A 15491-nucleotide genomic window follows, 5' to 3' on the forward strand; every position below is an offset into this window, starting at 1 on the left:
AAACTTTGGATAAGGGGGGACTACTGTATTTCAGCTTCTAAAACTCAGAGAAATTTAAAAATAAGAAAATTCCTTTCCCTCATATGTTTCCCACCTTAGATTATCCTTTCCTCTAATTTCTTCCTTGCTGCCTCTCAATAAGTCCACAAATTACATAAGGCAGCAAGGAGCCACAGAGTGAAGTTCCAGTCTTAGATCAACTGTTTTTAGTGCATCTCAGAATGAGTCACTTATAATAATCATAATTAATGGGATAAGGATTTGATAAAAATCAAAACTTTTCATTACAGCATGTAATTCAAATTTCCAGAACTAAATTTCTTATTGATTAAATACTTTTACTCAAGCCATCTGAATTGGACACCTTATATATTCACCTGACCATGCATAAGTACCCAGAATACATGATCATCTAAATTTACAGGACACTATTGTACTTCTGCTAAATAAAAGACTGAACATAATGAAAAGCTCCAGATGCCATTTGAGGTACAGAATAAGGAACGGAACAATATGATGGCACCATAGGAGGTACAGTACTCTTAGTAAAGATGGAGCAAAAAGAAAAGGGCAGACAAATCAGTGAAGAAAAATCTGAAGCAGATAAGCCCAAAGAGTACTTTGTTGCTGGGTCAGAATAGCAACAGATTAGACAATATACATAAATTACTTTAATAACACACATTTCAATTCCAAGACCCAGATGGTTCACACACACACACACACACACACACACACACACACACACACACAGCTCATCTGTTAAATCAAAGAGAAGATAATTCAAGGTCCATTCTGCCCCTCTAGCCTAAAACTTTTTAAGTGTCTTTGAGTGCCTTTAGCCCTTCTTATGCTACATACTGCATCAATTAAGAAGCAAAGAAAAAACTAAAAACTTTCAAAATTAACTAACAGCGATTTTAAGCAATTTTTCCATCTTGAATTATTTGAATTGTTTTATGAATTTTTTCAACTGTAGTATTAAGAATTTTATGATTTTCAACTTTTATGAATTATTTCAAATGCAGATTTGACCATGCTAAATTAACAAAAACAGAACTAGCCCCCATTACAATTATCTGGAATTGACTCTACCAATTTTCACCTAAAAATTTTGAGGGAAATTCTTTTTCACTGATTAAAGTTTAACTGAAACAATTTATATTACATTGCCATAAATGTAAAGTGATGACACTTTCATAAATGTCATCAAAATGGTAGGTGGCATTACTCCAATTTGAGAGAAAAAATAGGACAGAATCTAATAGTGAAAAGCAGTAGAGTACACAGGGTTGTGGGCATATGTGCTCATGTATATACACAATCACACACCCATCTAGATCCATTTACCAATCTGTACCCACAAAGTCTAGTAAATTTATCAAGTACATTTAACAATTACTGCATTATATACAAGTGATTTAATGCAATATTTCTATACACTACTATAAAGTTTCATAAAATCAAGGTACTTTTAAGTTTTACTTACCTGTTTAACATATTCAATTAGATTCGGGATGCAGTTAATTTCAAATCTAAGGTTTTTCAGAGGTTCAAGCCACTTGCCAAGTTCTTAAAAACAAAAAGAGTAATTTATAATATAATATTTTAAAATAAAAACTTTTTTAATAAAGGAAGTAAAGGTATTCTTTTCCAAAGAAAAACATTATCACATCCATACTGATTTCAATAATCTAAATTTCATACAGGGATGAACTTGTGTCTAATTCTTTAAACAAGCCTTCAAATAAAATGGAAATGCTGCTTTACTTTACTGATTTAGAAATAAGAAGTAACCACTCTTAGTTAACTGGTTTCTGAAAACACACGTTTAAACGCTTAAACAGGACCATCTAATTAAATTGAATTTTTCTGAAACAATCAACCTGAAATATTAAAAAAAAATTTATAAAAGTGACTGCTTATAAACTAATATAATAACATAGTATTTATTCACCTAACACTGCCACTGCCTCCCACAACCCCCAAAAAGCATGCACAAAATGTATTAATTTCTAACAAGATCAAGCTTATGAGGGGACATCTGCCAAATGCCTTTTCCCTTAACACAAACTTTAAATTTTGTCAATTTCCTAATGTGCCTTTACAAAATTACAAGTAATCACTATCACCTCAAAATAATAAGAGCAAACACAAATAAAATATACCACTCTACTCTCCCCCCTAAGGATTACGACTGTGCACACTTGAGTGATTTTTCCTAAACATTTTTAAATTAATTCTTGTAAATATACAGAATATACAGCTCAAATGAAAGACATAAGGAAAAATAATAAAACAAATACAAGTGTACCCATCACCCAGAATAAGTAGTAAAGTATTAAAAATACCTTTGAAGATGCTATGTGTGCCCTCCTTTTATAAAGGCATACTTCAGGGAAAAAAATTGATTTCCAATATGGGAAGCTGGGTTTACTACCCAACTTTTACTGGTGGTATCACACACATAAAATTTAGGATTAAAAAGAAAAGAGGCCACATGCTACTTACAATATTTACTCAATATTATCAAATTTTCTATTTGGTAAGTTCAGAAAGCCAGGAATCAAAATAAAATAATAAAACATTATGTTTAGATACCTTAAACTTTTCAAGACTGCCCATAAAAGGTTTGCCATAAACTTCATTCAATGGACATTTATATATTTTAGAAAATAATGTTCATATTTATTATTCTTCACTTTTGAGGACAGCACAAATGTGTTAACTAACCACAAATAGATTTCTAAATTACTTAGGACCGTGTTATACTTAGAAATACATATATAGAAAACACATGTACACACAAACTATACACAAAAATGAACTTCTGAGTTCATCTTTAAACTATTTCTTCCATTTTGATTAGGATTTCAACCAACCACAACTTCCATGACTTTTCCAGAAAAAGGTACTTTCAACAATTTCCTGAAAATCTTTTTAAGAACACCATATAAAATACCTTGAAAAAGGTACTTTCAGTAAGTTAAAAACAGAGTATTACTAGGTATATTATCCAAATATGATAAAGCACTAATTACAGATACTCAAAGGCTTTTTCCTTCACATATCACAAATGCTTAAAATAACTTTAGGTACCATACCTTGCAATTTAGCATTATTTTCATCTGCTTTACAAAGCTTCAAGAGAGATGCTGCATGCTGTTCTAGCATTTGGACATCACTGGAAGACTGAACCACCACCAAAATAAGTATGCATGCATAATTATAAGCTACTGACTTCTTAGACTTGGAATCACTGAAACAAAATAAGGTTTTTAAGTTTTTGGTACAAAAAAAATTTTTCAGGAACAATTTTAAACACTTTTCTTACTTGGTTTTAAAGAGACCAAGAAATTTTACAACGAAACAACTAACTTTCTGAAGACAAGAAATCATATTTTAAAGTTCACCTCCAATTCACCTGAAAATACTACTTAAAAGTGTATAAAAAGAAAAGCACATGCATCATGATGAAAAGTGAAATTCTATTAAGAAATCAGAACAACGAATTATTAACAAGTATACTTCATTAGCAATGAAAGATTAGGAAGTATACTTCACTAGTCTCCTTTCAGATGTTTGTCCACTCCGGATAAATAGGAACAAGTATGATGACTCAATCTACTGCCATCATCACTCAGTCTTCCACTATAGAACTATTAAGATAGAGTCATAGAAGCCACTGTCGTTTGCCTTTTCTAGGCCCCCATAATGACCTGTCACTCAACGATTCATATCAAGACCCTGTTATGAGGCCAGTTACTTGCATGCCACTGCTTTGTGTGCCATGAACCAGGAAGAGCATGTTTCTCTTCTCATACACTAAAACCCTCTGCCCTACTGGGCAGGCTCTTCAAAATTACTGTCATTCTCAATTCCCCCTATCCAGTCAAAGCAATTCTGAAACCAGAGCACCATGAACAGTTTAGAAGGCAAGTGCAGAAGACAGCAAGATAGTCCTCGTTACTCTTAAGGTATATATTCCTGTGCCTTAGGATTCTCGTCTGCACAAATTAGCAAGAGCATTATAGTTGCAATCTTTGTCAACACAGGGGGCAACTGGAAGAAGCCTCCAAAAGATCCATTTCATTGCTTTACAGCCACACCTTAGAGATTTCCGTCATTCTAATTCTTAATTAACAAGTTATGTGTCATGTCAAAAAATAATTACAGTTTTTACTTTCAAAGCAACAACTTCTTTTAAGACAGTAGCCCATTAGTGATGCAGTTTTCCAATACAATAGAAAATTTAAGGAATAAATAGAAAATTACCCTAAGGCTTCTTTGGAATAGTACTCCATTAGAGTAATAAGACTTTGGAGATTTTTCTCAAGACTGAAAACATGGCCAACAGCTGATCTTCCCACAGGATTAAAAGTAATCAAATAAAGATTGTGAAGGGTTCCCAAGAGATCTGAATGGTCAGTTTCTTCACTGGCTGTACAACGCTGAAAATGGCTGAACAGTTCTGTAATACACTGCAGTGTCTGTGTTGAGTCCTGTAGCCACAAAGCAAATGCATCATCAATAACACCATCAGACTGGAGACCTTCCTCTTCATCTTGATCATAAAGGTGACACAGAGCTCGGATCAACAAATTTGTTGCTTCATATTCTGACATAAAAAAAAGAAGACCCTTTTGTGACTGTGCAAGAAACTTTAAAACATCTTTTGTGGCTTGCAGCACACCAGGGTGGGCACTTGTTACTGGAATTGACAGAAGCAAGGTAACCAACTCCAAGAAGTGATGACTGTGAAGATACCTGTAGAAAATTAATTGATATATGTCAAGTCAGTGCAAAACACTGTTTATTTACTCAATATTCATTAGACAGGAGAGAGGTAAAATTTTAACGGTCATAATCCTTATCCTCAGCAATATACTGCTTTAACTAAAAACATAATGTGAATAGCAAGTCTTCTCTCCAGTGGACCAAATAAAAGTGCAAGTTCTGCGAGGCTTTTTCCTAGCTAGCATTCAACGGATGTTTAATAAATAACTTGACAAGTTTTCTCTTTCCAGAGTCAACCTTGACTTTAAATTCTGGCCTTGTTTCCAGGTCACTGATCAAATGCTCCTTTTTCACCATGGTCCTACTCTACTCATGGCATATCACTATAAGTGTATCTAGGAAAAATACAGTACATACACTATAAAAAATATAGCATATTCAGATTTAGTATAGGTAATATATCTGAATTAGTCCCTCTAGAGAAAAAAAATTTCAAATCACCAATTTTTAGCATTTGAATAACTAATACTACCATACATAACACTCTTTTATCAAATACAAGAACTGTTTTTTAGCATACATAGTTTTAGGTGGAAAGTCTGAATTCACCTAACACCCCAAAATAGACACAACTGCTACTAAGTTCCCTTACCTGTATGGATTTCCTTCCTTATATGCAGGCCCTGCCAGGTTTGAACTCTTCTCTACAATCAACTTGTTCAACATGAAACTTAACCAGATTTTAAAGAAAAAAAGAACCAAAAAACAGTATCTTTTCAAAAATTCAAAAATGGGGGAAAATCTGTCAAAACATCTGTTAACTACAAGAGAAGATTAGCTTAACAGAAATTTATTAATTTCGAGTTAGGAAAAATACTGTAATTTTTTGAATGCTAACAATAATAAAAATTATTTAAAATACTGACTCATTCCCTCCACATTTTTAGTCACTGCAAATGATGACACAACAGCTTCCATAAATACTTGCCAAAATATTACTAATTAGCAGATCAAAGACCAGAATTTATTTTTATCAAAACCTAAAACTGCCCCCCTTTTTGTTAAGACTTCAATTTTTTAGAGCAGTTTTAGGTTCACAGAAAAACTGAGAGGATGGTAGAGAGATCTCCGATTTACCCCCTGCCCCAACACCTGCACAGCCTCCCCTATTATCAACATCCCCCACCAGAGTGATTATTACAACTGATGAACCTATATTCACAAATTATAATCATCCAGTCTATATTTTACATTAGGCATCACTTTTGGTGTTGTACACTCTCTGGGTTTGGACAAATATATAATGACCTGAAATCATCCTTATATACAGAGCATTTTCACTGCCCTAAAAATCCTGTGTGCTCCACCTATTTATCCCTCCCTCCCCCCGAAACCCTGGCAATCAATGATCTTTTCACTGTCTCCATAGTTTTACCTTTTCCAGAATGTCATATAGTTGGAACAACAGTATAAAATCACCTGTTCAATTGTATTACTGCTCAGGCTTCTACTTCATGATAAAAAACATCCCCAGTAACTTCTTACTACAAAGGCAAACAGAACCCTCAGGAAGATAAAACTCCAGAATTACTAAGCTCCAAGAGCATCCTAAACTACCTTATGAGGCGTTCAGAAAATAGTTAACATGGCAGGCCTCACACTGCTTATTCTTAGAAATGCCTGTCTGCAAGGTTGGCCCTTGGCTGGCATCTGGGAACTTGGATTTTGGGAGGGTTCCCACCTCCAACTGATAAGAATGTTCACTGTGCCTAAATTGTTTCTGCAAACAATATGGTTTACACTGAACACCTGCATTTCTTCTGGGAGTCTGGAATTCTGGTATGCGCTAGGTACTGCGTGCCTACTTGGTCATCCCCCAATACTAAGCTTGGGTGCTGAGATTCTAATGAGCTTCCTCAGTAGGTAACATTTCACACACGATGTCACGATTCATTGCTGGGGGAATTAAGCAGGTCCTGTGTGACTCCACTCGGAGAGGACTCTGGAAGCTTGTGACTGGTTTCCCCACGCTTCACCTCCACGTACTCTTTTTATTTGCTGATGGTGATTTGTATCCTTCTGTTGTAACAGATCATAGTTGTGAGTACAACACTGAGTCCTGTGAGTCCTCCGAGCAAACGGATGATCTTGGGAGGCCCTGACACGGGACATTAGAACCTAGCCATCACTTCAAAGTAATCCTTCCAAAATGCAATTATTTCTCCTTCCAAAATTCACTCTCCCTCCTATTTTACCAATTTCTGCCAATAAAACCACAGTTCCAATAGTTACCCTAGCTAGAAACCTCAAAACATCTTATAGCTTCTCCTCTCTTTTACCTGCTAGGTCCAGTTGCCAAGTCCTAGTAACTTTCTTTCACAAACTCTCTTGATATTAGCACAATACTTATCTTTCCATTCCCCGGAGGTGCCACTTTATTAGGCAAGTACTTAATACAACCTAGACTCTTCAGACTGGCTTATCTACCTAATAACTGTAATTTCTTTTCCAGTGCAATAACCTTGCAACATATGATCTTAGAATACTACTTTGATTATATCAGATTTGCTACTCCAAAATATTCAAGATCTCTCCACGCATTCTAGAAACAAAATAAAAATTCCTTAGCGCAGTATTCAAAGCCCCTTTTACTAAAATCAGACACCTAAACATACCTCCTTCAGTTATGGGGGAGAAAAACAACACTTAACAAGCTGTTAATTACTAGTTTCCCCTCAGTGATTGTTTGAAAGCATCACCTCTTTCCTTACACTCACCACCCTCAGTCATCCTCAGCACATGACTTCACCTCCTACTTTATTAAAAATGAAGTGATCAGTGAGAAGTACCTTGGCTCGTTTACTGTCTCTACACTACCAACGTATCTATATTTGTACCCTCATAAGGTTTCCTTTCTCCTGTTCAAAGCCAAACCTCTACACTTGTACTCTTTTTTTTTTTTTAATAATTTTATTTATTTATTTATTTTCCCCCCAAAGCCCCAGTAGATAGTTGTATGTCATAGCTGCATATCCTTCTAGTTGCTGTATGTGGGACACGGCCTCAGCATGGCTGGAGAAGCAGTGCGTCGGTGCGCGCCCGGGATCCGAACCTGGGCCGCCAGCAGCGGAGCGCACGCACTTAACCGCTAAGCCACGGGGCCGGCCCTACACTTGTACTCTTGACCTCACATCCCATCAGACCTTGCTCAATAATTATCATCTCTTACTCCTGTAAGAGCTATAACTAAGGCAAGATCTGATAGTTTCAGCTAAAAACAGGAATGGATAGGTACAGATTTTACAGAGGACAAGTACCCCATTTTCTGTTAATGTACTATGCCTCAAATTAAAGTAAAAATTAATCACAGACGGAATAAAATAATAAAAATGCCATTTTATTTATTATTTTAGCTAGAAAATTATTTACAGTCAAAATGCCAAAAACCCAGTCTCAAAAATTAAAACAAAATAAAAAAATCTACTGTGGGTGCTGGTCCCAGCAAATGGCAATGGTAAAATTGAATCAACAGAGAACTAGAGTTAGATGGCAGAAACAAGTGGCAATTGAACCTTAAACAGATCTTCAACCAGGACTATAAAATTAAAGTAAAATGTAAGTCTATCTTACAATGTATTAGACTAACAAAGTAAAAAGCAGTTCACATAGAAAAGCTCTCTCCTTTCTACGCAAACCTCTTGTACCACCTTTCCAGAAGCAACTCAGCAGTTTCTCATTTATTCTTGCTCAGACAAGCTTACATAAGCATTGTTGTTGATTATTACTATCTTTAAGTTGCTATTACCACTTTAAGTACTAACAAAATATAGTTCACCCACAGTAACATACTTCTCAGTTTCACTATGAGTATCTATTTTGAAATATCAAGTATCCTTACACAGATATGCATTACCCACAGACAAATAAAAAAACAAAATCAACCAAATAAAATTGCCTCCAATGATTTGTGAAATATATTTCTCAAAACCAAAAACATCTTACCTAAAGAGAACAGGGTATGGATCATCCCTCTCTGGAGGTCCAGTAATACGTGCCATTGTTGGGAAAGACTTAACAGGAGGTTGGATCATTGTATGAGGTGCAGTTTCCATTAAATGAAAAACTTCTTCTAAGAGGTTAATAAGTTTTTCTATTTCTCCTTCACTTATATTTGAGGATTCCAAAAGATCCATATCCATTGAAGCATCTACCTCATTCTCATATTCTGGGTTTGTTCTCTCAAGTCCAGTATCCGTGTCATGATCAGGTTCACCATGGTTAGAAACAGATGAAGTCTTCTCTGCTAAATGATCACCAAGTCTTTTAATCTCTGACAAGATTTCATAGAAATGGCACTTCTGAAGGATAGCTGAACCAGCAGTGACAACCCTCACAGTCTGATCTAAAAGTATGAGCTCCACAAGTTTTTGATAGCCACTTTTTTCACTCTGCCTACTTCTTAGAAAAGCTTCCATTCCTTCTGTCATACTAATGACACTGTCCAAAGCTTTAAAAGCATTTAACTTAAGAGAAGATGAGACATGATCAGCAAACAGGAGCTCAAATAATCCATTGAGCACTCCTGCTTGTAGCAGTCCCGTGACTCCTTGAGCCCCACATTCTGCTAGTGAGGACACTAATTTGGTCCCAGCTTTGAGCTGTCGAACATTTAAGGCAATGGGTTGGCGAAGGGCTACTTGTAAATTTAAAGCTTGCATAGTCCAGTCTACCAACTGGCCGAGGGAGTCTTGTTTTGTGTTTTTCAATTGCAAATAACTTAATCCTTTTATTATTAAACTTGGAATTTCTTCTAGAGCTGTTACCCATTTTGCACCTCTATCTTCCCGATACAAATCTAACAGTTCAGTTAACTTCACTGAGGCTTCTACTGCTCCTGAATTTTCTTTATCTGGACCTTGATCCTTCATTCTACTGATTTCAATTTCAAAAGTAGTCTTGTACGGACAGCTGAAGTATAAGAGTGGTACGAGCTCCCTATCATATGGATCATACGTCATAGGAGGAACTGAAGCTAAGTCTTCAGCAGTGTATTCAACATCAAAGTTTGGATACTTAAATGTTTCACGTTCCAAGTCAGCAATTCCATCTTCATCACTGGAAATTTGTTCGTATCCATCATCCCCTGAAAATTAGTATGAATAATATTTAAGTATTACATCATTGTTGTTTAATGCAAAAAATTCTGGTTAATAAAAAAATATTTTAAAAATTTATTTTACAGGGGCCAGCCCCGTGGCATCGTGGTTAAGTGCATGCGCTCCGCTGCTGGTGGCCCGTGTTCGGATCCTGGGCACGCACCGTGGCACCGCTTGACAGGCCATGCTGTGGCGGCATCCCATATAAAGTGGAGGAAGATAGGCACAGATGTTAGCCCAGGGCCAGTCTTCCTCAGCAAAAAGAGGAGGATTGGCATGGATGTTAGCTCAGGGTTGATCTTCCTCACAAAAAATAAATAATAAAATTAAATTAAATTAAATTAAAATAAAATAAAATAAAATGAATAGAATAAAATAAAGTAAAATTTATTTTACAGTTTATTTAATAAGTATGGCAAATAATAAGAATTAATGATTTCCTCAAAAACATTAACTTCTGCTCCAACATCTTATCAACAATTACCAACATTTTATAATTTCTAATAGAATAATTATGAAGAAACTTCATAAGCAAATTCTTCTATTATATCTGTTCAGCTTTACAAGTAACTGTTACAGATATCCTTTCCTCACAGAAATAAAATTAGAAACACCTCAAAGTAACCTTTCACGAGGGAAGAAATTAAGCTTGCTCCTTTGAGAGAGCATTTTTAAGATGGAAAAATAAATTGATAAGCAAAGTTGATTAAAGTTAACAAAGAATTAACACCATAACTACAAAGCTAAACCAAGTATTTTCAGCAAAAAACAGGTTCTTTTTATAGCATTAATTTTGTATGCCTGAATTTTCACTTCTCTGTATTTACCTGTCACACAGTTTCCTAGGTCTGTATTATATTTTTATAGAAAATCTGTTCACTTAAAATGCTCAGTTTTGCCAAAACAAAGCTTTCTTATCATGATACATCTGCAATTTTTTCCTCTTTCCAAATGAAACAGAACTAGAGACAGAAAACTTGTTGATTTTATTTTTTAACACTACTATTGCCTGGCTGTGGTAAACTAGATGGGTAATAATAGCCTATGAAAGAAAAGAAAATGTCTCCAGAGTATTTCTCCAGTACCAGCCCTCTTTTAACATTCTTTTACTCAAAACAATTTAGTCTTAGCAATATACTTTTTTTTTTTTTGGTGAGGAAGATTGGCCCTAAGCTCACATCTGCTGCCAATCCTCCTCTGTTTGTTTATGGAAGATTGTCCCTGAGCTAACATCTGTGCCAAGCTTCCTCCACTTCACATGTGATGCCACCACAGCATGGCTTGACAAGCAGTGTGTAGGTCCATGCCCAGGATCTGAACCCGCAAACTCTGGGCCACCGAAGCAGAGCATGCAAACTTAACCACTACACCACTGGGCCGGCCCCTATACCCATATTTGAAAAGATAAGAGTTAGCTATCTATATATAGATGTATCTATCTATAGAGGCCTAACTCTGGGATAAGCTGGATGTCTTCTATTAAAAATCAAATTAACCAGCCTCCCTCTCTCACCTTCTCTATAAAAATGTCCTCTGAATAAGAAAACAGCCTGCCTAAAATCTAACTTCTATTTGCTAGTCAAACACAGTAAATCTAAAAAGGATTATTTGGTAACCTGGGAATGGAGGAAGCTAAAAATGCATCACTCAATAACATAATTATTTATATTTTGTAAAAGGGTCTCTGTGATATTGAAATGACCCTCACTCTTATGTAGGTAGAATGACCCTCATCTGCACTATTTGAGAAGAAACTAAGGATGATTATCTGTCATTCTGCATAAATGCTTTAACATTACATGCCATTTCTTAGACAAATTAAGAGTGAATTAGCCTAAATATCTCTCACTTTCTCCTCTCAAAGAAAAAATAAAGCCTAACTAAAGGACTGCACCATGCTGTCACACATTCCCTTGTAATTGAGATTTTTCTTCTCCCTGAATTTCTAAAAATAATGTAGCACTTTGCTAAAATATCTAGGTGGAAGACATCTTTAGGAATTCTACCCAGTTTACAACACCACTCCTTACGATGATTACCAAAATCATCGTGTATTAGCTGCATGACCCTGCTTCGCTGGCCAAAGCTGATGATATCAAGGGGCAACTGATATGGTAGCAAGCCAAACAGAATCTCTCTCCCAGGAAATGTGGAAATGGAACTGAGATACAGCTAGGTAGTTTAAGCTGGTTGGTTAAAGAGAGGAGATTAAAGCTGTGGGGTGAATAGAGAAACAACAGTTATTTGACAGAGAGAAATAAAGTAGAAACATAAAGGAAAGAAAAGATGGAAATCCAAGTTATAGTTAAGTCTTGAGGCCCAGCTGCATTCTGACCCTTGGGTTTCTTGAAAGCCATTTATCTTTTCTATAAATTCTTTTGCATTGCTCAAAGCTGTATCAACTTAGTTTCTACTACTTAAAACCAAAAAGTCCAAGCTAATATAACTCACCTTCACCTTCTTCATCATCTTCACCTTCTTCCTCTTCATCTTCCTCTTCCTCCTCAGGGATACTGTCTACTGTATGGCGATCATCCTCATCTTCATCCTCTTCCTCATCTACATCCACATCATCTTCATCATCTTCTCCTTCTTCTTGCTGTTCCTCTTCTACTTCTCCTTCATCAGAATACTGACCTTCCTGGGGAACAGAATTCCGATCAGGAGAAATGGGCTCAAAGTAATCTTCTCTATGAGGAGCATCCTCTTCCTTGTCACCAGACACTGAAAAATTGAGATTTAAGGCACAGATTATTTTAATGGTTTAAGTAACATGAGGCAGCAGGACTGGATATTACAACTACTTAATGACATTTTGGATGATTTAACTCATAAATACCCTTTAAAAAAAGTGGTAGAATTACTTGCTTTTATTTTATTTATTTATTTATTTTTCCCCCCAAAGCCCCAGTAGATAGTTGTATGTCATAGCTGCACATCCTTCTAGTTGCTGTATGTGGGACACGGCCTCAGCATGGCTGGAGAAGCGGTGCGCACCCGGGATCCGAACCCCGGGCCGCCACCAGCGGAGCGGGCGCACTTAACCGCTAAGCCACGGGGCCGGCCCGAATTACTTGCTTTTAAAAAATATTAAGAGTATTATAGTGTACAACTTTATACAGTGAAAATTAATAAAGTATATGATTTTATGTTCAAATACCATAAACTAATCCTTTTCTTTTTAGCTATTAAGTAACTATACAAATTTTTGCCTCTTCCAATACATACTGCTTATTTTTAACTGCACGCTTCTGTACATACCACTATAGCATATTAACACTTTATTTTCAAAGCAATGTTGGTACAGCTTCAAATGAAATCACTGATTTTTTTTCTAACAAGTTCACTTGCCAACAGAAAAACACAAGGAAATACTGCACAGGATGAAAAGGGAGGGGGCATCCATCAGGATTTGATTACCAGCACCTAACTTTTTTTTCTTTAATTGAAAAGCACTATTTGGCAGCATGTATTAAAAAACAAGACCCAACAATACGCTGCCTCCAGGAAACACATCTCAGCTGTAAAGACAAACACAGACTCACAGTAAAGGGATGGAAGATGATATTCCAAGCTAACAGCAAACAAAAGAAAGTAGATGTTGGCATACTTATATCAGACAAAGTAGACTTCAAGATAAAACAGGCAATGAAAGACAAAGAGGGGCAGTATACAATGATAAAAGGGACACTCCACCAAGAAAATATAACTCTTATAAATATATATGCACCCAACACAGGAGCACCAAAGTACAAAAAGCAACTATTAACAAACCTAAAAGGAGATATTAACAACAACACAATAATAGTAGGGGACCTTAACATCCCACTTACATCAATGGATAGATCATTCAGACAGACAGTCAACAAGGAAATAGTGGATTTAAATGAAAAACTAGACCAGATGGACTTAGATATATATAGAACACTCCATACAAAAACAGCAGAATACACATTCTTCTCAAGTGCGCATGGAACATTCTCAAGGATAGACCATATGCTGGGAAACAAGGAAGCTTCAATAAATTTAAGAAGATTGAAATCATATCAAGCATCTTTTCTGACCATAATGCTATGAAACTAGAAATCAACTACAAGAAAAAAGCTGGGAAAGTCACAAATATGTGGAGACTACACAACATGCTATGAACAACTGATGGATCATTGAAGAAATAAGAGGAGAAATCAAAAAGTATCCGGAGACAAACGAAAATGAAAACACAACATACCAACTCATATGGGATGCAACAAAAGCAGTCCTAAGAGGGAAATTCATAGCGATACAGACCCACCTTAACAAACAAGAAAAATCTCAAATAAGCAATCTTAAACTACACCTAACGGAATTACAAAAAAGAATAACAAATAAAGCCCAAAGGCAGCAGAAGGAGGGAAATAATAAAAATTAGAGCAGAAATAAATGATATTGAAACCAAAAAAACAGTAGAAAGGATCAACAAAACAAAGAGCTGGTTCTTTGAGAAGATAAACAAAGTTGACAAACCCTTAGCCAGACTCACTACGAAAAAAAGAGGGAAGGCTCAAATCAATAAAATTAGAAATGAAAGAGAAAAATTACAACAGATACCACAGAAATACACAGGATTATAAAAGAATACTATGAAAAACTATATGCCAACAAATTGGACAATCTAGAAGAAATTGATAAATTCTCAGACTCATACAATCTCTCAAAACTGAATCAAGTACAAGTAGAGAATCTGAACAGACCAATCACAATTTTATTGGAACAGTAATCAAAACATCCCAAAAAATAAAATTCCAGGACCAGATGGCTTCTCTGGACAAGTCTACCAAACATTCAAAGAAGATTTAATAACCTATCCTTCTCAAACTATTCCAAAAAGTTGAAGAACACAGAACACTTCCTAACACATTTTATGAGGCCAACATCACCCTGATCCCAAAGCCAGACAAGGACAACACAAAGAAGGAAAATTACAGGCCAATATCACTGATGAACATAGATGCAAAAATCCTCAACAAAATATTGGCAAACTGAATACAGGAATACATTAAAAATATCATACACCATGATCAAGTGGGATTTCTACCAGGGATGCAGGGATGGTTCAACATCCACAAATCAATCAATGTGATACACCACATTAACAAAACGAGGAATAAAAACCACATGATCATCTCAATAGATGAAGAGAAAGCATTTGACAAGATCCAACATCCATTTATGAAAAAACTCTCAATAAAATGGGTATAGAAGGAAAATACTTCAACATAATAAAGGCCATATATGACAAACCCACAGCCAACATCATATTTGATGGGGAAAAACTGAAAGCTATCCCTCTGAGAACAGGAATAGGACAAGGGTGCCCACTCTCGACACTCTTATTCAAGACAGTACTGGAGGTTTTAGCCAGAGCAATTAGGCCAGACAAAGCAATAAAAGGAATCCAAATAGGCAATGAAAAAGTAAAACTCTCACTGTTTGCAGACCACATGATTTTATATATAGAAAACCCTAAAGAATCCATCAGAAAACTATCAGAAACAATCAACAACTACAGCAGTGTTGCAGGGTACGAAATCAACTTACAAAAATCAGTTGCATTTCTAC

At 35.8% G+C, this 15491-nt stretch overlaps 1 protein-coding gene across 2 annotated transcripts in view; it reads right to left on the reverse strand.

Annotated features, from left to right (window-relative positions):
* Nucleotides 1-15491, reverse strand: part of VIRMA (vir like m6A methyltransferase associated) — a 65258-nt gene that overhangs the window by 29285 nt on the left and 20482 nt on the right. For both annotated transcript variants that reach the window (XM_058564618.1, XM_058564617.1), the window contains exons 7-11: nucleotides 12345-12617; nucleotides 8740-9880; nucleotides 4276-4767; nucleotides 3105-3259; nucleotides 1490-1572 (exon numbers count right to left, since the gene is read on the reverse strand). In XM_058564618.1, coding sequence (XP_058420601.1) covers nucleotides 1490-1572; nucleotides 3105-3259; nucleotides 4276-4767; nucleotides 8740-9880; nucleotides 12345-12617 — 2144 coding nt within the window. The remainder of the gene's footprint in view (nucleotides 1-1489; nucleotides 1573-3104; nucleotides 3260-4275; nucleotides 4768-8739; nucleotides 9881-12344; nucleotides 12618-15491) is intronic.

Source organism: Diceros bicornis, chromosome 21 (genome assembly GCF_020826845.1).
Source record: "Diceros bicornis minor isolate mBicDic1 chromosome 21, mDicBic1.mat.cur, whole genome shotgun sequence".
In the NCBI taxonomy this organism is placed as follows: Eukaryota; Metazoa; Chordata; class Mammalia; order Perissodactyla; family Rhinocerotidae; genus Diceros; species Diceros bicornis.